The sequence below is a fragment of the Pristiophorus japonicus genome, unplaced genomic scaffold, assembly GCF_044704955.1.
Source record: "Pristiophorus japonicus isolate sPriJap1 unplaced genomic scaffold, sPriJap1.hap1 HAP1_SCAFFOLD_423, whole genome shotgun sequence".
Taxonomy (NCBI): Eukaryota; Metazoa; Chordata; class Chondrichthyes; family Pristiophoridae; genus Pristiophorus; species Pristiophorus japonicus.
In genome coordinates, this window is record NW_027254124.1 from 530,001 (window position 1) to 554,617 (window position 24,617).

Genomic DNA, 24,617 nt, shown 5'->3' on the forward strand with positions numbered 1-24,617 from the left:
ACAGTACCAGACGGGAGTGAATCGTTCCCCTTTGCCCTGTGTACTGTACATGTACCGGGGACATTGAGAAACATACGGACTGTATAATGACCCAGATCCTGCCCCATGGGTTGGCGCTGTATGTTTAATTGTGTTTGAATGTGCTGTCTGCAGTAATTACACCCTGTGTGTGTCCCTTAAGATCACGGCTACACGACTCTGGCCACGAACGTGACCCTTCTACGTGCGTCGGAGGTGGAGGAGATTCTTGAGGGAAACGATGAGAAATACAAGGCCATCTCCATCAGCACGGAGCCTCTGACATACCTACGGTAAATTCAACCTTGGGGACCCTCGTCACGGCATAAGAAATAGGATCCGCAGTTAGCCCCTCGAGCCCACTCTGCCATTCAATAAGATCATGGCTGATCATCAAACTCATCGTTGCTTCCCCCCGCCAATCCCCACATCCCTCGATTCTCTTAGTATCCAAAAATCTATCGATTTCCGTCTTGAAAATACTCACCGACTGAGCCTCCACAGCCCTCTGGGGCAGAGAATTCCAAAGATTCATCCCTCTCTGAGTGAAGAAATTCCTCCTCATCTCAGTCCTAAATGGCCGACCCTTTATTCTGTGACTGTGACCCCTGGTTCTCGACTCCCCAGCCCAGGGAAAACATCCTTTCATGTTATAAGTGTTGTGTTCCTAGCACAGATGAGACTGCACACAGGGAGGGTCTGAATAGCCTCCTCCTGTTCCTGTGTAACAGGCTCGAGGGCCTCAATGGGTCTCCTCCTGTTCCTGTGTAACTGGCTCGAGGGCCTCAATGGGTCTCCTCCTGTTCCTGTGTAACTGGCTCGAAGGTCTGAATAGCCTCCTCCTGTTCCTGTGCAACAGGCTCACGGGGCTGAAGGGACCTCCTCATGTTCCTGTGTAACAGGCTCGAGGGGTTGAATGGGCCTCCGCTTGTTCCTGTGTAACAGGCTCGAGGGTCTGAATGGTCCTCCTCCTGTTCCTGTGTAACAGGCTCAAGGGGCTGAATGGACCTCCTCCTGTTCCTGTGTAACAGGCTCGAGGGACTGAATGGACCTCCTCCTGTTCCTGTGTAATAGGCTCGAGGGTCTGAATGGGCCTCCTCCTGTTCCTGTGTAACAGGCTCGAGGGGCTGAATGAGCCTCCTCCTGTTCCTGTGTAACAGGCTCAAGGGGCTGAATGGTCCTCCTCCTGTTCCTGTGTAACAGGCTCGAGGGGCTGAATGGGCCTCCTCCTGTTCCTGTGTAACAGGCTCGAGGGGCTGAATGAGCCTCCTCCTGTTCCTGTGTAACAGGCTCAAGGGGCTGAATGGTCCTCCTCCTGTTCCTGTGTAACAGGCTCGAGGGGCTGAATGGGCCTCCTCCTGTTCCTGTGTAACTGGCTCGAGGGGCTGAATGGGCCTCCTTCTGTTCCTGTGTAACTGGCTCGAAGGTCTGAATGGCTTCTTCCTGTTCCTGTGTAACTGGCTCGAGGGGCTGAATGGGCCTCCTCCTGTTTCTGTGAAACAGGCTCGAGGGGCTGAATTGGCCTCCTCCTGTTTCTGTGTAACAGGCTCGAGGGTCTCAATGGGCCTCCTCCTGTTCTGGTGTAATGTTGGAGAGGCTGAATGGGCCTCCTCCTTTTCCTGTGTAACAGGCTCGAGGGGCTGAATTGGGGTCCTCCTGTTCCTGTGTATTGTTTTCCTAACACAGATGAGACTACACACAGGGAGGTTAAAGTAACAGTGACCTCAGTCTTTATTAAGACACTCCAGAGTGAGGAACAGGCCTTAGGGGCCATCTTACATGCAGTGCTCCCAAGGGATGCTGGGATCCCTTGGGACTTCAAGGGATACGCTCCCTGGTGGCGATATATGGGAGTGCATAATTTACAGATACACAACATCACTCTCCCTCCACCCCCCCCCCCCCCCAAAGTCAAAGTGAAACTATTTACAAGGTGAGGCGGTCGGGAGCCTTTCTTTCCCTGGTGGACCACCTCGGTACAAATGTCTGTTCTGGTGTGTTGGCTGTGCCCTCACTGGGCTGGCATGTTGTTGACCCTGCAGGACTGCTGGGTGAGCCTGGACTTGCGGGGCTATTTGTGTGTTGGGTTCAATTTCCTGGTCCGGCGTGGTGTCGTTGATCCTTTGGGTGTGTGTTGTGGACTCAAAAAAGGTGGTGTCTGCTGTGGGTTGTTCAGGGCAGTCTGTGAACCGCAGCCTCGTTTGGTCCAGGTGCTTTCTGCAAATTTGTCCATTGTCCACTTTGCCTACAAACACCCTGCTCCCTTCTTTAGCTATCACCGTGCCCGAGATCCACTTGGGACCATGTCCATAGTTTAACACATACACAGGGTCATTCAGATCAATTTCCCGTGACACAGTGGCGCGACCATCGTTTACATTTTGTTGCTGCTGCCTGCTCTCTACCTGATCATGCAGGTTGCGGTGAACCAGCGAGAGTCTGGTTTTAAGTGCCCTTTTCATGAGTAGCTCAGCCTCCGGCCACCCCTGTGAGCGAGTGGGGTCTCGTGCGGTAGCTGAGCAGTACTCGGGACAGGCAGGTTTGGAATGCGCCTTCTGTAACTCATTTAAGGCTCTGTTTGATGGTTTGTACTGCCCGCTCTGCCTGCCCATTGGAGGCTGGTTTAAACGGGGCTGAGGTGACATGTTTGATCCCATTGCGGGTCATAAATTCTTTAAATTTGGCACTGGTGAAACATGGCCCGTTGTCACTGACCAGTATGTCAGGCAGGCCGTGGCTGGCAAACATGGTCCTCAGGCTTTCAATGGTGGCGGTGGCGGTGCTTCCCGACATTATTTCACATTCAATCCATTTTGAAAAAGCATCCACCACCACCAGGAATATTTTACCGAGAAACGGGCCCGCATAGTCGACATGGATCCTCGACCATGGTCTGGAGGGCCAGGACCACAAACATAGTGGTGCCTCTCTGGGCGTGTTGCTCAACTGAGCACACACGCTGCATTGCCGTACACAGGACTCTAAGTCAGAGTCGATATCGGGCCACCACACATGGGATCTGGCTATCGCTTTCATCATTACTATACCCGGGTGTGTGCTGTGGAGATCCGAGATGAACGTCTCCCTGCCCTTTTTTGGGTAGCACTACGCGGTTACCCCACAACAGGCAGTCTGCCTGAATGGACAGCTCGTCCTTTCGCCGCTGGAACAGCTTGATTGGCTTTTGCATTTCAACCGGGATGCTGGCCCAGCTCCCATGCAGTACACAGTTTTTTTACTGGGGACAGCAGAGGATCTTGGCTGGACCGAGTCCTAATTTGGCGGGCCGTGACAGGTGATTTATCATTTTCAAACGCTTCCATGACCATCAACAAGTCTGCGGGCTGCGCCACTATCAACAAGTTTGCAGGCTGCGCCATTTCCACCCCCGTGGTGGGCAATGGTAGCCGACTGAGAGCATCCGCACTGTTCTCGGTGCCTGGCCTGTGGCGGATGGTATAGTTATACGCTGATAGCGCGAGTGCCCACCTTTGTATGCAGGCTGAGGCATTACTATTTATCCCCTTGATTTCAGCGAACAGGGATATGAGGGGCTTGTGATCGGTTTCCAGCTCAAATTTGAGGCAAAATAGGTACTGATGCATTTTCTTTACCCCGAACACACACGCTAATGCCTCTTTCTCAATCATGCTGCAGGCCCTCTCGGCCTTAGACAAGCTCCGGGAAGCATAGGCGACAGGTTGCAACTTCCCCGCAACATTAGCTTGTTGTAATACACACACCCGACTCTGTACGACGACACGTCACATGCGAGCACAAGTCTTTTACACGGGTTATACAATACAGGCAGCTTGTTGGAGCATAAAATGTTTCTGGCTTTCTCAAAAGCAATTACTTGTTTGTTTTCCCCATACCCAGTTCTCACCTTTTCGCAATAACACATGTAGGGGCTCTAAGAGGTTGCTTAACCCCGGTCGGAAGTTACCAAAATAGTTGAGGAGTCCCAGGAACGACCACAGCTCCGTGACGTTCTGTGGCCTGGGTGCGCTCCTGATAGCCTCGGTCTTGGCGTCTGTGGGCCGAATGCCGTCCGCCGCGATCTTTCTCCCCAAAAAACTGCACTTCTGTTCCCATGAAGACACATTTCGACCTCTTCAGCCGCAGCCCTATGCGATCCAGTCGCTGGAGGACCTCCTCCAGGTTTTGTAGGTGCTCGACGGTGTCCCGACCCATGACCAATATGTTATCCTGAAGCACCATCGTGCATGGTACCGACTTGAGTAGGCTCTCCATGTTTCTCTGGGAGATCGCTGCAGCCGACCGAATTCCAAACGGGCATCTGTTGTAGATGAACAGTTCCTTGTGCGTGTTGATGCAGGTGAGGCCCTTCGAAGACTCCTCCAGCTCCTGCGTCATGTAGGCCGAAGTCAGGTCGAGCTTGGTGAACATCTTGTCTCCTGCCAGCGTCGCAAATAGATCGTCTGCCTTAAGTAGCGGATATTGGTCCTGTAGCGAGAAACGATTAATAGTTACTTTATAATTGCCGCAAATCCTGACCGTGCCATCACTTTTGAGTACTGGAACAATCAGGCTGGCCCACTCGCTGAATTCAACTGGGGAGATGATGCCCTCGCATTGCAGCCTGTCCAGCTCGATTTCCACTTTCTCCCTCATCATGTGAGGTACCGCTCGCGCCTTGTGGTGAATGGGTCGTGCCTCTGGGACCAAGTGGATCCGCACCTTCGCCCTGGAAAAGTTTCCAATGCCTGGCTCAAAAAGGGAAGGAAATTTGTTGAGAACCTGGGTACATGAGGCCTCATCGACATGTGATAGCGCTCGGATGTTATCCCAGTTCCAGTGGATTTTGCCCAGCCAGCTCCTTCCAAGCAGTGTGGGGCCATCGCCCGGGACAACCGAGAGTGGCAGTTCGTACACCGTGCCCTCGTAGGTGACCTTGACCATGGCGCTGCCCAGGACAGTGATAAGTTCTTTGGTGCTCGTTCTCAGTTTCGTGTGCATGGGGCTCAGGGCTGGTCTGAGTGCCTTGTTGCACCACAGTCTCTCAAACATCTTTTTACTCATGATGGATTGGCTAGTGCCAGTGTCCAGTTCCATGGCTACGGGTAAGCCATTCAATTTTACGTTTAGCATTATAGGTGGACATTTTGTCGAAAATGTATGCACCCCATGTACTTCAGCATCTGCCTCCTCTCTCTGAGGCTCGAAATTGCTTTGATCCACCATGGACCGATCTTCCTCTGCCACGTGGTGGTTAGCAGGTTTTGCAGAGCTTGCAGTTCATCTGCAAGCTCGTTGGAGGTGCCCCATTGTTCCACAGCTCTTGCAAACATACCCTTTGAAGCTGCATGAATAGGCTGAATAGAAGCCTCCACAATGCCTTGCATTCATCCTTTGTTGTGGATTCTGAGTCATCTGGGTCACCTGAGGCCTGCTGGCAGTTGCAGACTCGTGGGTTCTGCCCTGTACATTTCTGCTCGCAAACACAGTTCCAGTTAATTTATGAACATTGTTAGCACTTGTGTGTTGAGAGATTTGGTTGGTGTTATCACTGGTGGACATAAACGCCTGTGCTATCGCAATGGCCTTACTGAGGGTCGGTGTCTCTACAGTCAAAAGTTTTCGTAGGATGGTCTCGTGGCCAATGCCCAGTACAAAAAAGTCTCTGAGCATTTGATCCAGGTAGCCATCAAACTCACATTGTCCTGCAAGTTGCCTTAGCTCGGTGACGTAGCCCGCCACTTCCTGACCTTCAGATCACTGGCACGTGTAGAACCGATACCTTGCCATCAGCACGCTCTCCCTCGGGTTAAGATGCTCCCGAACCAGTGTACACAGCTCCTCATACGACTTATCTGTGGGTTTCACTGGAGCCAGAAGATTCTTCATGAGGCTGTAGGTCGGTGCCCCGCAGACTGTGAGGAGGACCGCTCTCCTTTTTGCAGCGCTTCCTTCTCCGTCCGGCTCGTTGGCTACAAAGTACTGGTCTAGCCGTTGGACATAGGCTTCCCAGTCCTCACACTCCGAGAACTTCTCCAGGATGCCCACAGTTTGCTGCATCTTTGCATTGGATTCGTATTCTCGTCGTCATTTATTGTGTTCCTAACACAGATGAGGCTGCACACAGGGAGGTTAAAGTAACAGTGACCTCAGTCTTTAATAAGACACTCCAGAGTGAGGAACAGGCCTTGGGGGCCGGCTTATATACAGTGCTCCCAAGGGATGCTGGGATCCCTTGGGACTTCAGGGGATGTGCTCCCTGGTGGCAGAACATGGGAGTGCATGCTTTACAGATACACAACAATAAGAATTTTCTGTTTCAATGTGATCATCTCTCATTATTTGAATCTTAGGAGATATCGGCTTGGTGTCAGAATAAGGGGCCGCCCATTTAAAACTGAGATGAGGAGGAATTTCTTCTCTCAGAGGGTTGTAAATCTGTGGAATTCTCTGCCCCAGAGAGCTGTGGAGGCTGGGTCATTGAATATATTTAAGGTGGAGATAGACAGATTTTTGAGCGATAAGGGAGTGAAGGGTTATGGGAAGCGGGCGGGGAAGTGGAGCTGAGTCCATGATCAGATCAGCCATGATCTTATTGAATGGCGGAGCAGGCTCGAGGGGCTGTATGGCTGACCCCTGCTCCTATTTCTTATGTTCTTATGTCTCCTCCATCTCTTCTCATAGGACAATGCACCCCCATCCCAGGAATCAGTCTGGTTAACCTTCGTCGCACTGCCTCTGAGGCAAGTATATCCTTCCTGAGATAAGGAGACCAAAACTGTACACAATACTCCAGATGTGGTCTGCCCACGGCGTAATACAATGGCAGTAAAACTTCTTGGGGGCGAAAGCGCGCCCTTTGTATAGCGCCGATCGCGTTACCAGGGGAGGAGCACTAACAGGGCGCAAGACAGTTTTCGGCCAGGGGGGTGGTGGGGGCGGGCGGGGGGGCGTTACCGTCTCCCGGGAAATTGCCCGGGAGTTTGCGGAGCGGGTACAACCGACGATGACGTCATCGCTGTGCACGGCGAACCCTCAACGCTCCGCGCCGACCCCTTACTTCCCTGCGGGTCGCGAAGCTGACTGCCATCCGCTCTTGGGGCAGTGCTTAAATGGAGAGGGTGGGGGGTTGGGGCGGTGGGTGCGGGGGGGTAACAGTGCCCCGGGCCACCATCTTTTTTTTGTCGGCCGACTCTCGGGTCGGCTCGACAATGGCGGCCATAACGTGTTCTGGGTTGCCATTGGGCAGCCCGGCACTGCGCCTTGGGTGCCGGGTTGCTGAACCTTCGCTATGCTGCCCCGGTTGCTTAGTGGAGGCCATCAGAGGCCGTGCAGTGTGTGTACAGCGGTTGTCCTCTTTAAGCATCCACGTAGCGCTTCCCTCAACGCCCCAGGAGCGCCCCGGATGCCGAGCCCAAAGGAGGTGGAGCGCAGGAGATAGCACCCCGCTTCTTTTTACGGGCGGTAAGGGTAATTCCATGGTTGAGGATAACTTGCGTGCCGGGCGCCCAGGAAGGTTACATAAGAACTAGGAGCAGGAGTCGGCCATTCGGCCCCTGGAGCCTGCTCCGCCAGTCAATAAGATCATGGTTGATCTGATCATGGACTCAGCTCCACTTCCCCGCCCGCTCCCCATAACCCTTCACTCCCTTATCGCTCAAAAATCTGTCTATCTCCACCTTAAATATATTCAATGTCCCAGCCTCCGCAGCTCTCTGGGGCAGAGAATTCCACAGATTTACAACCCTCTGAGAGAAGAAATTCCTCCTCATCTCAGTTTTAAATGGGCGGCCCCTTATTCTAAGACCGTGTCCTCTAGTTCTGGTCTCCCCCATCAGTGGAAACATCCTCTCTGCATCCACCCCGTCAAACCCCCTCATAATCTTATACGTTTCGATAAGATCACCTCTCATTCTTCTGAATTCCAATGAGTAGAGGCCCAACCTACTCAACCTTTCCTCATCAGTCAACCCCCTCATCCCCGGAATCAACCGAGTGAACCTTCTCTGAACTGCCTCCAAAGCAAGTATATCCTTTCGTAAATATGGAAATCAAAACTGCACGCAGTATTCCAGTTGTGGCCTCACCAATACCCTGTATAACTGTAGCAAGATTTCCCTGCTTTTATACTCCATCCCCTTTGCAATAAAGACCAAGATACCATTGACCTTCCTGATCACTTGCTGTACCTGCTTACTATCCTTTTGTGTTTCATGCACAAGTACCCCCAGGTCCCGCAGTACTGCAGCACTTTGCAATCTTTCTCCATTTAAATAATAACTTGCGCTTCGATTTTTTCTGCCAAACTGCATGACATCACACTTTCCAACATATTACTCCATCGACCAAATTTTTGCCCATCACTTAGCCTGTCTATGTCCTTTTGCAGATTTTTTGTGTCCTCCTCACACATTGCTTTTCCTCCCATCTTTGTATTGTCAGCAAACTTGGCTACATTACACTCAGTCCATTCTTCCAAGTCGTTAATATAGATTGCAAATAGTTGGGGTCCCAGCACCGATCCCTGGGGCACCCCACTAGTTACTGGTTGCCAACCAGAGAATTAACTATTTATCCCGACTCTCTGTTTTCTGTTAGTTAGCCAATCCTTTATTCATGCTAATATATTACCCCCAACCCCGTGAACTTTTATCTTGTGTGGTAACCTTTTATGTGGCACCTTGTCAAATGCCTTCTGGACGTCCAAATAAACCACATCCACCGGTTCCCCTTTATCCACCCTGTTCATTACATCCTCAAAAAACTCCAGCAAATTTGCCAAACATGACTTCCCCTTCATAAATCCATGCTGACTCTGCCTGACCGAATTTTGCTTTTCCAAATGTACCCAATCTGGGCCCAGGCCAACTTTGGCCATTTGCTTTCCGAGTCACCTGCTGTACCTGCATGCTAGCTTTCTGCGATTCGTGTACATGGGCACCCAGGTCCCACTGAACACCAACATTTCCCAATCTCTCACCATCTCATTCTCGTTTAAAACAGGGTGCAGAGTCTCCCCTCCCCTGCAACCTGTTCTCCCCCCTCCCCACCTTCTGGGATCAGAGGGTCGTTCTGGAATCTTGGCCTTTATTGCAAAGGGGATGGAGTATAAAAGCAGGGAAGTCTTGCTACAGTTATACAGGGTATTGGTGAGGCCACACCTGGAATACTGCGTGCAGTTTTGGTTTGCATATTTACGAAAGGATATACTTGCTTTGGAGGCAGTTCAGAGAAGGTTCACTCGGTTGATTCCGGGGATGAGGGGGTTGACTTATGAGGAAAGGTTGAGTAGGTTGGGCCTCTACTCATTGGAATTCAGAAGAATGAGAGGTGATCTTATCGAAACGTATAAGATTATGAGGGGGCTTGACAAGGTGGATGCAGAGAGGATGTTTCCACTGATGGGGGAGACTAGAACTAGGGGGCATGGTCTTAGAATAAGGGGCCGGGAAAAACTGTCGGGGGCACCGAACGGCGGCTGCTTCGCTCCCACCGGGCAAAATCCTCGCGGGGCGGAAAGGGATCAGCAGGAGGTTAGTGTGCAAAATTAAAGCATGTGGTATTGGGAGTAATGTACTGACGTGGATAGAGAACTGGTTGGCCAACAGGAAGCAGAGAGTTGGGATAAACGGGTCCTTTTCAGAATAGCAGGCAGTGACTAGTGGGGTGCCGCAGGGTTCAGTGCTGGGACCCCAGCTATTTACAATATACATTGACGATTTAGATGAAGGAATTGAATGTAATATCTCCAAGTTTGCAGATGACACTAAACTGGGTGGCAGTGCGAGCTGTGAGGAGGATGCTAAGAGGCTGCATGGTGACTTGGACAGGTTAGGTGAGTGGGCAAATGCATGGCAGATGCAGTATAATGTGGATAAATGTGAGGTTATCCACTTTGGTGGCAAAAACAGGAAGGCAGAATATTATCTGAATGGTGACAGATTAGTAAAAAGGGGAGGTGCAACGAGACCTGGGTGTCATGGTACATCAGTCATTGAAGGTTGGCATGCAGGTACAGCAGGCAGCAATGAAAGCAAATGGCATGTTGGCCTTCATAGCGAGAGGATTTGAGTATAGGAGCAGGGAGGTCGTGATGCAGTTGTACAGGGCCTTGTTGAGACCACACTTTGAGTATTGTGTTCAGTTTTGGTCTCCTAATCTGAGGAAGGACATTCTTGCTATTGAGGGAGTGCAGCGAAGGTTCACCAGACTGATTCCCGGGATGGCAGGACTGACATATGAAGAAAGGCTGGATCGGCTAGGCTTATATTCACTGGAATTTAGAAAAATGAGAGGGGATCTCATAGAAACATATAAAATTGGACAGGTTAGATGCAGGAAGAATGTTTCCGATGTTGGGGAAGTCCAGAACCAGGGCTCACAGTCTAAGGATAAGGGGTAGGCCATTTAGGACCGAGATGAGGAGAAACTTCTTCACTCAGAGAATTGTGAACCTGTGGAATTCTCTACCACAGAAAGTTGTTGAGGCCAGTTCATTAGATATATTCAAAAGGGAGTTAGATGTGGCCCTTACAGCTAAAGGGATCAAGGGTTATGGAGAGAAAGCAGGAATGGGGTACTGAGGTGAATGATCAGCCATGATCTTATTGAATGGTGGTGCAGGCTCGAAGGGCCGAATGGCCTACTCCTGCAACTATTTTCTATATTTCCGCCGCTCTCTTAGAGGCGGTAATGGACCTTAAGGAGGGGGACAATTTCGGCCCAAGGAAGTCTTGCAGCAACTGTACCCGGGCCTTGGTGAGACCACACCTGGAGTACTGTGCAGAGTTTTGGTCTCCTTACCTGAGGAAGGATATACTCGCCTTGTAGGCGGTGCAACGAAGGTTCACCAGACTGACTCCTGGGATGAGAGGGTTGTCCTACGAGGAGAGATTGTATAGAATGGGGCTGCATTCTCGGGAGTTTAGAAGAACGAGAGGTGATCTTATTGAAACGATTCTGAGGGGGGGTGGACAGGGTAGATGCAGGGAGGATGTTTTTCCCGGGGCCTGTGGAGTCTAGAACCAGGGGTCACAGTCTCAGGATAAGGGGTCGGCCATTTAGGGCTGAGATGAGGAGAAATTTCTTCACTCAGAGGGTGGTGAATCTTTGGAATTCTCGACCCCAGAGGGCTCTATTGAAGACTGAGATCGCTAGATTTTTGGGCATTAACGGAATCATGTGATAGGGCAGGAAAATGGGGTTGAGGCCAAAAAATTCTGAAAGGTTTGGATAGAGCAGACTCGTAGAGAGGGTGTTTCAACTTGTGCGGAAGAGCAAAACTAGAGACCGTCGATATAAGATAGTCACCAAGAAATCTAATAGGGACTTCAAAACATAAGAACTCGGAGCGGGTGTGGGCCCTACTGCTCCTCTCGAGCCTGCTCCGCCATTCAATAAGATCGTGGCTGGTCATCGAGATCAACTGCACTTTCCCGCCCGATCCTCATATCCCTCAATTCCCCTGGACTCCAAAAAGAGGGGGTGACATGATAGAGACCTTAAAATTATAAAGGGGTTTCATCGGGCCAACAAATGTTTCCAGAACGAGGGGCCATCAATAGAAGATGGCCCCTGATAAACACATTGGGGAATTCAGGAGAAACCTCTTCACCCAGAGAGTGGTGAGAATGTAGAACTCGCTGCCACAGGGAGCGGTTGAGGCATTTGGTCATCTGCTGTGATATCTCCTGTGTCAAAAATGTTTTTATGATAGCCCTCTTGTAGCGCGTCTTGGGACGTTTTGTTGTGTTAAATGCATTGTTGTTGTGGTAAGCTTCTATGATTCTACATAACAACAAATTTTATTTCTATAGCGCCTTTAACGTAGTAAATCGTCCCAAGGTGCTTCACAGCAGTGTTATAAAACGAAACAGATAAATTTGACATAAGAAGAAATTACGGCAGATGACCAAAAGCTTGGCCAAAGAGGTAGGTTTTAAGGAGCGTCTTATAGAACGAAAAAGCGGTAGAGAGGTGGAGAGGTTTAGGGAGGGATTTCCAGAGCAACAGAAGGCACGGCCACCGATGGTGGAGCGATTATTATCAGGGATGCTCAAGAGGGCAGAATTCGAGGAGCGCAGACATCTCGAGGGGGGGGGTTTGTTGGGCTGGAGTAGATTACAGAGATAGGGAGGGGCGAGGCCACGGAGGGATTTGCAAACAAGGATGGGGAATTTTGACATCGAGGCGTTGCTTAACTTGGAGGCCAATGTAGGTCAGCGAGCACAGGGGGTGATGGGTGAGCAGGGTCTTGGTGCGAGTTAGGACACGGGGGCAGCCGAGTTTTGGATCACCTCTCATTTACGTAGGGTAGGACGTGGGATGCCGGCCAGGAGTGCGTTGGAACAGTCAAGTCCAGAGGTAGCAAAGGATGAGGGCTTCAGCAGCGGATGAGCTGAGGCAAGGGCGGAGACGGGCGATGTTACGGAGGCGGAAATAGGCGGTCTTAGTTATGCTGCGGATATGTGGGCGGAAGGTCATTCCAGGGTCAAACATGACACCTAGGCTGCGCACAGTCGGGTTCAGCCTCGGACAGATGCGAGGGAGAGGGTTGCAGTCAGTGGCTAGGCAACGCAGTTTGTGGCAGGGACCGAAGACAATGGCCTAGAAATCCCGGTCGGGGTCTTCCTGCGGGCGATCGACTGAAAAAGTTAAAAAAAGATGCGCACTTACCCGTTCCTGCTGCACCCACCAATGATCCTGGTCCCTGTGCGTCGCAGCATGTGCACGGTGGTACGGACCTGAGCTGGAGTCACATGGCTCTGGGCAGCCAATCCAGGAACAGTATTTTCTCATTCATAATAATGGGATCTCCGTAAGTTGGAGTTCTCGTCATTATGATTGAGGAACATCCCTCCCAAGCACCAAAATAAAAATAAAAAATACAAAAAATACTCCACATATTTAACCTTAATTAAAATTAAAGTTATTTATGGCCCTCAAATTCCCCTTTGGCCTTCCCGCGGGCATTTTGGAGAAAAAATACGCACCTACCTGAAGCTGCTGCCCACGTTCGACTTTCCGATGCTGAGGCCTCTCCTGACTGCCAGTCGCAGTGCGTGCACATCGATGCGTGCGCAGGCCTCGAGCTGGAGTCACATGGAGTGTATTAGGGATGGTTTTCTAGACCAATATGTCGAGGAACCAACCAGAGAGCTGGCCATCCTAGACTGGGTGACGTGTAATGAGAAGGGACTAATTAGCGATCTTGTTGTGCGAGGCCCCTTGGGGAAGAGTGACCATAATATGGTAGAATTCTTTATTAAGATGGAGATTGACACAGTTAATTCAGAGACTAGAGTCCTGAACTTAAGGAAAGGTAACTTTGATGGTATGAATCGTGAATTGGCGAGATTAGACTGGCAAATGATACTTAAAGGGTTGATGGTGGATAGGCAATGGCAAACCTTTAAAGATCACATGGACGAACTTGTACATCCCTGTCTGGAGTAAAAATAAAACGGGGAAGGTGGCTCAACCGTGGCTAACAAGGGAAATTAAGGATAGTGTTAAATCCAAGGAAGAGGCATACAAATTAGCCAGAAAAAGCAGCAAACCTGAGGACTGGGAGAAATTTATAATACAGCAGAGGAGGACAAAGGGTTTAATTTGGAGGGAGAAAATAGAGTACGAGAGGAAGCTTGCTGGGAACATAAAAACTGACTGCAAAAGCTTCTATATATGTGAAGAGAAAAAGATTAGTGAAGACAAATGTAGGTCCCTTGCAATCAGATTCAGGTGAATTCATAATGGGGAACAAGGAAATGGCAGACCAATTGAACAAATACTTTGGTTCTGTCTTCACAAAGGAAGACGCAAATAACCTAACGGGTGTACTAGGGGTCCGAAGGTCTCGTGAGAAGGAGGAAGTGAAGAATATCCTTATTAGGCATGAAATTGTGTTCGGGAAATTGATGGGATTGAAGGCCGATAAATCCCCAGGGCCTGATAGTCTACATCCCAGAGTACATAAGGAAGTGGCCCTAGAAATAGTGGATGCATTGGTGATCATTTTCCAACATTAATTGACTCTGGATCAGTTCCTATGGACTGGAGGGTAGCTAATGTAACACCACTTTTTAAAAAAGGAGGGAGAGAGAAAATGGGTAATTGTAGACCGGTTAGCCTGACATCGTAGTGGGGAAAATGTTGGAATCAATCATTAAGGATGAAATAGCAGCACATTTGGAAATCAGTGTTAGGATCGGTCCAAGTCAGCATGGATTTGTGAAGGGGAAATCATACTTGACAAATCTTCTGGAATTTTTTGAGGATGTAACAAGTAGAGTGGACAAGGGAGAACCAGTTGATGTGGTGTTTTTGGACTTTCAAAAGGCTTTTGACAAGATCCCACACAAGAGATTGGTGTGCAAAATCAAAGCATATGGTATTGGGATAATATACTGACGTGGATAGAGAACTGGTTGTCAGACAGGAAGCAGAGAGTCGAGATTAACGGTCCTTTTCAAAATGGCAGGCAGTGACTAGTGGGGTGCCGCAGGGCTCAGTGCTGGGACCCCAGCTATTTACAATATACATTAATGATTTAGACAAAGGAATTGAATGTAATATCTCCAAGTTTGCAGATGACACTAAGCTGGGTGGTGGTGTGAGCTGTGAGGAGGATGCTAAGAGGCAGCAGGGTGACTTGGACAGGTTAGGTGAGTGGGCAAATGAATGGCAGATGCAGTATAATGTAAATAAATGTGAGGTTATCCACTTTGGTGGCAAAAATAGGAAGGCAGAATATTATCTGAATGGCGAAAGGTGCAACGAGACCTGGGTGTCACGGTACATCAGTCATTGAAAGTTGGCATGCAGGTACAGCAGGTGGTGAAGAAAGCAAATGGCATGTTGGCCTTCATAGCGAGGGGATTTGAGTACAGGAGCAGGGAGGTCTTACTACAGTTGTACAGGGCCTTGGGGAGGCCTCACCTGGAGTATTGTGTACAGTTTTGGTCTCCTAATCTGAGGAAGGACATTCTTGCTATTAAGGGAGTGCAGCGAAGGTTCACCAGACTGATTCCAGGGATGGCAGGACTGACATATGAGGAGAGACTGGATCGACTGAGCCTGTATTCACTGGAGTTTAGAAGAATGAGAGAGGATCTCAGAGAAACATATAAAATTCTGACGGGACTGGACAGGTTAGATGCAGGAAGAATGTTCCTGATGTTGGGGAAGTCCAGAACCAGGGGTCACAGTTTAAGGATAAGGGGTAAGCCATTTAGGACTGAGATGAGGAGAAACTTCTTCACTCAGAGAGTTGTTAACCTGTGGAATTCTCTACCACAGAGAGTTGTTGATGCCAGTTCATTGGATATATTCAAGAGGGAGTTAGATGTGGCCCTTACAGCTAAAGGGATCAAGGGGTATGGAGCGAAAGCAGGGAAGGGGTACTGAGGTGAACGATCAGCCATGATCTTGTTGAATGGCGGTGCAGGCTTGAAGGGCCGAATGGCCTACTCCTGCACCTATTTTCTATGTTTCTATGTTTCTATGAGTTCCGCAGGGTCCAAAGCTCCTATTGCTATGATTGTTTTAATGTTTTAAAACACTTACGCCTGCAAAAGTAGGCTATGCGCCTGCTTTTATCAGGCGCAAGAGTTTGCAGGACATCCGCTGGGCAAGATATGGGTAAATCCCGCAATCATGCCCATGCCGACAGACAGAGCTTGACAGATCGGAAAAGCCGGTTTTCAGCGCGTGCGCATTGTGGGCTGAATACCGGCCTTTGCGATGCCTTCCCGGGTCCATACACACTCCGTACGGACCCAGGGAGGCTGGGATTTCTGACCAATGGCTTCGGTCTTCCCAATCTTTAATTGCACAACATTTTAGCTCATCCAGTGAAGCTAATTTAGAGACCGTGGAGGGGTCGAGAGAAGTGGTAGTGAGGCAGAGCTGGGTGTTGTCAGCGTATATGTGGAAATTGACTCCCGTGTTTTCGGATGATGTCGCCAAGGGGCAGCACCTAGATCAGAAATTGTTGGGGGCCAAGGACAGATCTTTGGGGACACCAGAGGTAAAATAGAAACATCGAAAATAGGTGCAGGAGTAGGCCATTCGGCCCTTCGAGCCTGCACCGCCATTCAATATGATCACGGCTGATCAGGCAACTTCAGTACCCCGACTCCTGCCTTCTCTCCATACCCCTTGATCCCTTTAGACGTAAGGACTACATCTAACTCCCTTTTGAATATATTTAGTGAATTGGCCTCAACAACTTTCTGTGGTAGAGAATTCCACAGGTTCACCACTCTCTGGGTGAAGAAGTTTCTCCTCATCTCGGTCCTAAATGGCTTACCCCTTATCCTTAGACTGTGACCCCTGGTTCTGGACTTCCCCAACATTGGGAACATTCTTCCTGCATCTAACCTGTCCAATCCCGTCAGAATTTTACATGTTTCTATGAGATCCCCTCTCATTCTTCTAAGTTCCAGTGAATATAAGCCCAATCGATCCAGTCTCTCCTCATAGGTCAGTCCCGCCATCCCGGGAATCAGTCTGGTGAACCTTTGCTGCACTCCCTCAATAGCAAGAATGTCCTTCCTCAGATTAGGAGACCAAAACTGCACACAATAACGATGCTGGGATGGGGAGAGAAGCCATGGCAGGAGATTTTATGTAAATCTCCTTTGTTGAGGTTGGAAAGGCAGTGTTTCACTGCAAGCTCGTTCTTTCTTGATTACTCCTTTCTCTTTCGTTCCATCTCTTTCACGGCAGAGAGCCAAAATCGAAGCGTAGCAACCAGTGGGTACCGACCCTCCCGAACAGCTCCCATCACCTGGACGCCGTGCCCTGCTCGACCTCCATCAACAGGAACCGCATGGGGCGGGACAAGAAGAGAGTCTTCCCTCTGTGGTGAGTTGGGGAGAGGAGAGGGAGGGAAGGTGTGAAAAAACAAGGAACGCAAGGGGAGCGTTGCACTGTCGGAGCGTCAGTACTGAGGGAGCGCTGCACTGTCAGCGGGGCAGTACTGAGGGAGCGCTGCACTGTCGGAGGGGCAGTACTGAGGGAGCGCTGCACTGTCGGAGGGGCAGTACTGAGAGAGCGCTGCACTGTCGGAGGGGCAGTACTGAGGGAGCGCTGCACTGTCGGAAGGGCAGTACTGAGGGAGCACTGCACTGTCAGCGGGGCAGTACTGAGGGAGTGCTACACTGTCGGAGAGGCAGTACTGAGGGAGCGCTGCACTGTCGGAGGGGCAGTACTGAGGGAGTGCTGCAGTGTCGGAGGGGCACTACTGTGCGAGTGCTGCACTGTCAGAGGGGCAATACTGAGGGAGTGCTGCACTATCGGAGGGGCAGTACTGAGGGTGCGCTGCACTGTCGGAGGGGCAGTACTGGGAGAGCGCTGCACTGTCGGAGGGGCAATACTGAGGGAGTGCTGCACTGTCGGAGGGGCAGTACTGAGGGTGCGCTGCACTGTCGGAGGGGCAGTACTGAGGGAACGCTGCACTGTCGGAGGGGCAGTACTGAGGGAGCGCTGCAGTGTCGGAGGGGCACTACTTTGCGAGTGCTGCACTGTCAGAGGGGCAATGCTGAGGGAGCGCCGCACTGTACATACAATATACATTAATGATTTAGACAAAGGAATTGAATGTAATATCTCCAAGTTTGCAGATCACACTAAGCTGGGTGTCAGTGTGAGCTGTGAGGAGGATGGTAAGAGGCTGCAGGGTGACTTGGACAGGTTGGGTGAGTGGGCAAATGCATGGCAGATGCAGTATCATGTAGATAAATGTGAGGTTATCCTCTGCTGTCAAAAACAGGAAGGCAGAATATTATCTGAATGGTGACAGATTAGGAAAAGGGGAGATGCAACGAGACCTGGGTGTCATGGTACATCAGTCATTGAAAGTTGGCATGCAGGTACAGCAGGTGGTGAAGAAGGCAAATGGCATGTTGGCCTTCATAGCGAGAGAATTTGAGTATAGGAGCAGGGAGGTGTTACTGCAGTTGTACAGGGCCTTGGTGAGGCCCCACCTGGAATATTGTGTACAGTTTTGGTCTCCTAATCTGAGGAAGGACATTGTTGCTATTGAGGGAGTGCAACGAAGGTTCACCAGACTGATTCCCAGGATGGCAAGACTGACATATGAAGAAAGATTGATTGACTAGGCTTATATTCACTGGAATTTAGAAGAATGAGAGGGGATCTCAAAGAAACATAACATTCTGACGGGATTGGACAGGTTAGATGCAGGAAGAATGTTCCCGATGTTGGGGATGTCCAGAACCAGGGGTCACCTGGAAACATCGAAAATAGGTGCAGGAGTAGGCCATTCGGCCCTTTGAGCCTGCACCACCATTCAATAATATCATGGCTGATCATTCACCTCAGTACCCCTTTCCTGCTTTCTCTCCATACCCCTTGATCCCTTTAGCCGTAAGGGCCATATCTAACTCGCTCTTGAATACTTCCAATAAACTGGCCTCAACAACTCTCTGCGGTAGGGAATTCCACAGTTTAAGAACTCTCTGAGTGAAGAAGTTTCTCCTCATCTCAGTCCTAAATGGCTTACCTCTTATCCTTAGACTGTGTCCCCTGGTTCTGGACTTCCCCAACATCGGGAACATTCTTCTTGCATCTAACCTGTCCAGTCCTGTCAGAATTTTATATGTTTCTATGAGATCCCCTCTCATCCTTCTAAACTCCAGTGAATACAGGCCCAGTCGATCCAGTCTCTCCTCATATGTCAGTCCTGCCATCCCTGGAATCAGTCTGGTGAGTCGCTGCACTCCCTCAATAGCAAGAATGTCCTTCCTCAGATTAGGAGACCAAAACTGAACACAATATTCCAGGTGAGGCCTCACCAAGGCCCTGTACAACTGCAGTAAGACTTCCCTGCTCCCATACTCAAATCCCCTGGCTTTGAAGGCCAACCTACCATTTGCCTTCTTCACCGCCTGCTGTACCTGCATGCCAACTTTCAATGACTGATGTACCATGACACCCAGGTCTCGTTGCACCTCCCCTTTTCCTAATCGGCCGCCATTCAGATAATATTCTGCCTTTGTGTTTTTACCACCAAAGTGGATAACCTCACATTTATCCACATTATACTGCATCTACCACGTGTTTGCCCACTCACCTAACCTGTCCAAGTCGCCCTGCAGCCTTTTAGCATCCTCCTCACAGCTCACACCGCCCCCCAGCTTAGTGTCATCTGCAAACTTGGAGATATTACACTCAATTCCCTCATCCAAATCATTAATGTATATTGTAAATAGCTGGGGTCCCAGCACTGAGCCCTGCGGCACTCCACTAGTCACTGCCTGCCATTCTGAAAAGGACCCGTTTATCCCAACTCTCTGCTTCCTGTCTGCCAACCAGTTCTCTATCCACGTCAATACATTACCCCCAATACCATGTGCTTCAATTTTGCACACCAATCTCTTGTGTGAGACCTTGTTAGAAGCCTTTTGAAAGTCCAAATACACCACATCCACTGGTTCTCTCTTGTCCACTCCACTAGTCACATCCTCAAAAAAATCTAGAAGATTTGTCAAGCAGGATTTCCCTTTCATAAATCCATGCTGACTTGGACCAATCGAGTCACTGCTTTCCAAATGTGCTGCTATTTTATCTTTAATAATTGATTCCAACATTTTCCCCACTACTGGTATCATGCTAACCAGTCTATAATTACCCGCCTTCTCTCTCCCTCACTTTTTAAAAAGTGGTGTTACATTAGCAACCCTCCAGTCCATAGGAACTGATCCAGAGTTGATAGACTGTTGGAAAATTATCACCAATGCATCCACTATTTCTAGGGCTACTTCCTTAGGTATTCTGGGATGCAGACTATCAGGCCCTGGGGATTTATCGGCTTTCAATCCCAGCAATTTCCCTCACAGAATTTCCCGCCTAATAAGGATTTCCTTCAGTTCCTCTTTCTCACTAGACCCTCGGTCCCTTAGTATTTCCGGAAGGTTATTTGTGTCTTCCTTCGTGAAGACAAAACCAAAGTATTTGTTTAACTGGTCCACCATTTCTTTGTTCCCCATTATAAATTCACCTGAATCTGACTACAAGCGACCTACGTTTCTCTTCACATATCTATAGAAGCTTTTGCAGTCAGTTTTTATGTTCTCAGCAAGCTTCCTCTCATATTCTATTTTCCCCCTCCTAATTAAACCCTTTGTCCTCCTCTGCTGTATTATAAAATTCCCCCAGTCCTCAGGTTTGCTGTTTTTTTGGCCAATTTATATGCCTCTTCCTTGGATTTAACACTATCCTTAATTTCCCTTGTTAGCCACGGTTGAGTCACCTGCCCCGTTTTATTTTTACTCCAGACAGGGATGTACAATTGTTGAAGTTCATCCATGTGATCTTTAAATGTTTGCCATTGCCTATCCACCGTCAATCCTTTAAGTATCACTTCCCAGTCTATTCTAATCAATTCATGTCTCATACCATCGAAGTTACCTTTCCTTAAGTTCAGGACCCGAGTCTTTGAATTAATTGTGTCACTCTCCATCTTAATAAAGAATTCTACCATATTATGGTCACTCTTCCCCAAGGGGCCTCGCACAACAAGATCGCTAATTAGTCCTTTCTCATTACACATCACCCAGTCTTTAACCAGCAACACCACCCCACCTCTTTTTCCTTTCTGTCTATCCTTCCTAAATGTTGAATACCCCTGGATGTTGAGTTCCCAGCCTTGGTCACCCTGGAGCCATGTCTCTGTGATGCCAATTATATCATATCCGTTAACTGCTGCCTGTGCAGTTAATTCGTCCACCTTATACCGAATACTCCTCGCATTGAGGCACAGAGCCTTCAGACTTGTCTTTTTAACACACTTTGCCCCTTTAGAATTTTGCTGTAATGTGGCCCTTTTTGATTTTTGCCTTAGGTTTCTCTGCCCTCCACTTTTACTTTTACTTTCTATCTTTTGCTTCTGTCCCCATTCTACTTCCCTCCGTCTCCCTGCATAGGTTCCCATCCCCCTGCCATATAATTTAACTCCTCCCCAACAGCACTAGCAAACACTCCCTCTAGGACATTGGTTCCGGTCCTGCCCAGGTGTAGACCGTCCGGTTTGTACTGGTCCCACCTCCCCCAGAACCGGTTCCAATGCCCCAGGAATTTGAATCCCTCCCTGCTGCACCACTGCTCAAGCCACGTATTCATCTGCGCTATCCTGCGATTCCTACTCTGACTAGCACGTGGCACTGGTAGCAATCCTGAGATTACTACTTTTGAGGTCCTACTTTTTAATTTAGCTCCTAACTCCCTAAATTCGTCTTGTAGGACCTCATCCCGTTTTTTTACCTATATCGTTGATACCTATATCCACCACAACAACTGGCTGTTCACCCTCCCTTTTCAAAATGTCCTGCACCCGCTCCGAGACATCCTTGACCCTTGCACCAGGGAGGCAACATACCATCTTGGAGTCTCGGTTGCGGCCGCAGAAATATCTATCTATTCCCCTTACAATAGAATCCCCTATCACTATAGATCTCCCGTTCTTTTTCCTGCCCTCCTGTGCAGCAGAGCCAGCCACGGTGCCATGAGCTTGGCTGCTGCTGCCCATCCCTGATAAGTCACCCCCTCAACAGTACCCAAAGCAGTGTATCTGTTTTGCAGGAGGATGACCACAGGGGACCCCTGCACTACCTTCCTTGCACTGCTCTTCCTGTTGGTCACCCATCCCCTATCTGACTGTGTACCCTTTACCTGCGGTAAGACTAAACGTGCTCTTCACGACATCCACAGCATCGTTGATGCTCCAGAGTGAATCCACCCGCAGCTCCAGTGCCGCAATGCGGTCTGTCAGGAGCTGCAGGCGGATACACTTCCCGCACGTGTAGTCGTCAGGAACACTGGAAGCATCCCTGACTTCCCACAAAGTACAGGAGGAGCATAACACGTGTCCGAGCTCTCCTGCCATGACTTAATCCCTAGATTAACTTAATTTGGCAACAATAATGCTAAAGGTTACTTACTGATAAAGAAAAAGAAAAACTACTCACCAATCACTTGCCTCCTTGGCTGTGATGTCACCTTTCGATTTTTTTCTACATCTTTTTCGCCTCCCTGCTGCAGCTGCACCAGCTGCCTCTCCGACTCACGAACTCCTCCTCCGATGAGCCTTTATAGGCCTCCTGACCCCAGACTCCCAATGCTCAACTGCCCGAACTCCTCCTCCGACGAGCCTTTTATAGGCCTCCCGACCCCGGACTCCTGTTGCTCACTCTAAGGATAAGGGGTAAGCCATTTAGGACCGAGATGAGGAGAAACGTCTTCACTCAGAGGATTGTGAACCTGTGGAATTCTCTACCACAGAAAGTTGTTGAGGCCAGTTCATTAGATATATTCAGAAGGGAGTTAGATGAGGCCCTTATGGCTAAAGGGATCGGGGGTATGGAGAGAAAGCAGGAATGGGATACTGAAGTTGCATGATCAGCCATGTTTCGATGTTTCTAAGGAAGCTGCATTGTCGGAGGGGCAGTACTGACGGTGTGCTGTACTGTCGGAGGGGCAGTACTGAGGGAGTGCTGCACTGTCGGAGGGGCAGTACTGAGGGAGTGCTGTACTGTCGGAGGGGCAGTACTGAGGGAGTGCTGCACTGTCGGAGGGGCAGTACTGAGGGAGTGCTGCACTGTCGGAGGGGCAGTACTGAGGGAGTGCTGCACTGTCGGAGGGGCAGTACTGACGGTGTGCTGCACTGTCGGAGGGGCAGTACTGAGGGAGTGCTGCACTGTCGGAGGGGCAGTACTGAGGGAGTGCTGCACTGTCGGAGGGGCAGTACTGAGGGAGCGCTGCACTGTCGGAGGGGCAGTACTGAGGGAGCGCTGCACTTTCGGAGGGGCAGTACTGAGGGAGTGCTGCACTGTCGGAGGGGCAGTACTGAGGGAGTGCTGCACTGTCGGAGGGGCAGTACTGAGGGAGTGCTGCACTGTCGGAGGGGCAGTACTGAGGGAGTGCTGCACTGTCGGAGGGGCAGGACTGAGGGAGCTCTGCACTGTCAGAGGGGCGGTACTGAGGGAACTCCGCACTGTCGGAGGGGCAGAACTGAGGGAGTGCTGTACTGTCGGAGGGGCAGAATTGAGGGAATGCCGCACTGTCGGAGGGGCAGAACTCAGGGAACGCCGCACTGTCGGTGGGACAATTTGAGTGTGGGTTTGGGGGCAGGGGGTCAACTCATTAGCATAAAAGCAGCAGGCCCCTAATGCGTGGGGGGAGTGCCACGTGTGAGTGCCACGGGGGTGGGGGTGGGGGGTGCAAGGGGAAGGGTTATGGAAATGGTAAGACACACGTTCACTGGACTGATTCTACCCCAGTGCTTCTTTCCCTAACCCGGGGGGCTGAGAATTGTAAGTCCCCTATCGCCCATTCCAGATGAGATCTGACTAACTCCGCACAGGCCGGCGATGGAGCCTGGGCCTTTCCTGCGCCGTGTGTGTGTGTGTGTGTGGGGGGTAGGGACTCAGTCCCACACCGGGTGTGAGATCAGGCTAACTCAGTACTAGGCCGAATTGGAGCCTGGGCCTTTCCTGCTGTGTGTGCGCGTGCACGGGGCTAATCTGACCTAACCCTCGTGGTGAGTGATGCCCGGCTTCAGTCTGACCCCGCTGTGTCTCTCTTTCTCTCTCTCTCTCCGGCCACCCCCCCCTCACCCCCCCCCCCCCCGACAGTTTCGACGACCACGACCCTGCAGTCATCCACGAGAACGCGGCCCAGCCGGAGGTCCTGGTGCCCATCCGCCTGGACATGGAGATCGACGGGCAGAAGCTGCGAGACACCTTCACCTGGAACATGAACGGTAATGGGACCGAGTCACAACAACAGCAACGGCCATTTATACCGCACCTTTATCCTAGTTACACGTCTCCAAGCGCTTCACAGGAGCGATTATCAAACACAATTTGACACCAATCCACGTATGGAGCGTTTTGTACAGGTGACCAAAAGCTTGGTCAAAGAGGTTTTAAATAGGATCTGAAAGGAGAAACCAAATGATTTAGGGAGGGAATTCCGGAGCTTGGGGCGCAGGCAGCTGAAGGCACGGCCACCAATGGTGGAGCGATTAAAATTGGGGATATGCAAGAGGCCAGAATTGGAGGAGCGCTGGGTTATAAGGGCTGAAGGAGATTACAGAGATAGGGAGCGGTGTAGGGGCTGGAGGAGGTTGCAGAGATAGGGAGGGTTGTAGGGCTGGAGGAGGTACAGAGATAGGGAGGGGTGTAGGGGCTGGAGGAGGTTCCAGAGATAGGGAGGGTGTAGGGCTGGAAGAGGTTACAGAGATAGGGAGGGTTGTAGGTGCTGGAGGAGGTTTCAGAGATAGGGAGGGGTGTAGGGCTGGAGGAGGTTACAGAGATAGGGAGGGTTGTAGGACTGGAGGAGGTTACAGAGATAGTGAGGGTTGTCGGGGCTGGAAGAGGTTACAGAGATAGGGAGGGGTGTAGGGGCTGGAGTAGGTTACAGAGATAGGGAGGGTTGTCGGGCTGGAGGAGGTTATAGAGAAAGGGAGTGTTTTAGGGCTGGAGGAGGTTACAGAGATAGGGACGTTTGTAGGGCTGCAGGAGGTTACAGAAATAGGGAGGGTTGTAGGGTTGGAGGAGGTTACAGAGATAGGGAGAGTCGAGGCAATGGAGGGATTT

The 24,617-nt window shown here is 50.2% G+C and overlaps 1 protein-coding gene across 1 annotated transcript in view; it reads left to right on the forward strand.

The window, feature by feature from the left end:
• LOC139251214 (SWI/SNF-related matrix-associated actin-dependent regulator of chromatin subfamily B member 1-like) overlaps window positions 1–24,617 on the forward strand; it is a gene marked incomplete at its 3' end in the record, with an annotated part of 55,862 nt that overhangs the window by 11,350 nt on the left and 19,895 nt on the right. The window contains exons 3-5 of the mRNA XM_070873177.1: window positions 182–311; window positions 16,726–16,863; window positions 23,652–23,779. Coding sequence (XP_070729278.1) covers window positions 182–311; window positions 16,726–16,863; window positions 23,652–23,779 — 396 coding nt within the window. The remainder of the gene's footprint in view (window positions 1–181; window positions 312–16,725; window positions 16,864–23,651; window positions 23,780–24,617) is intronic.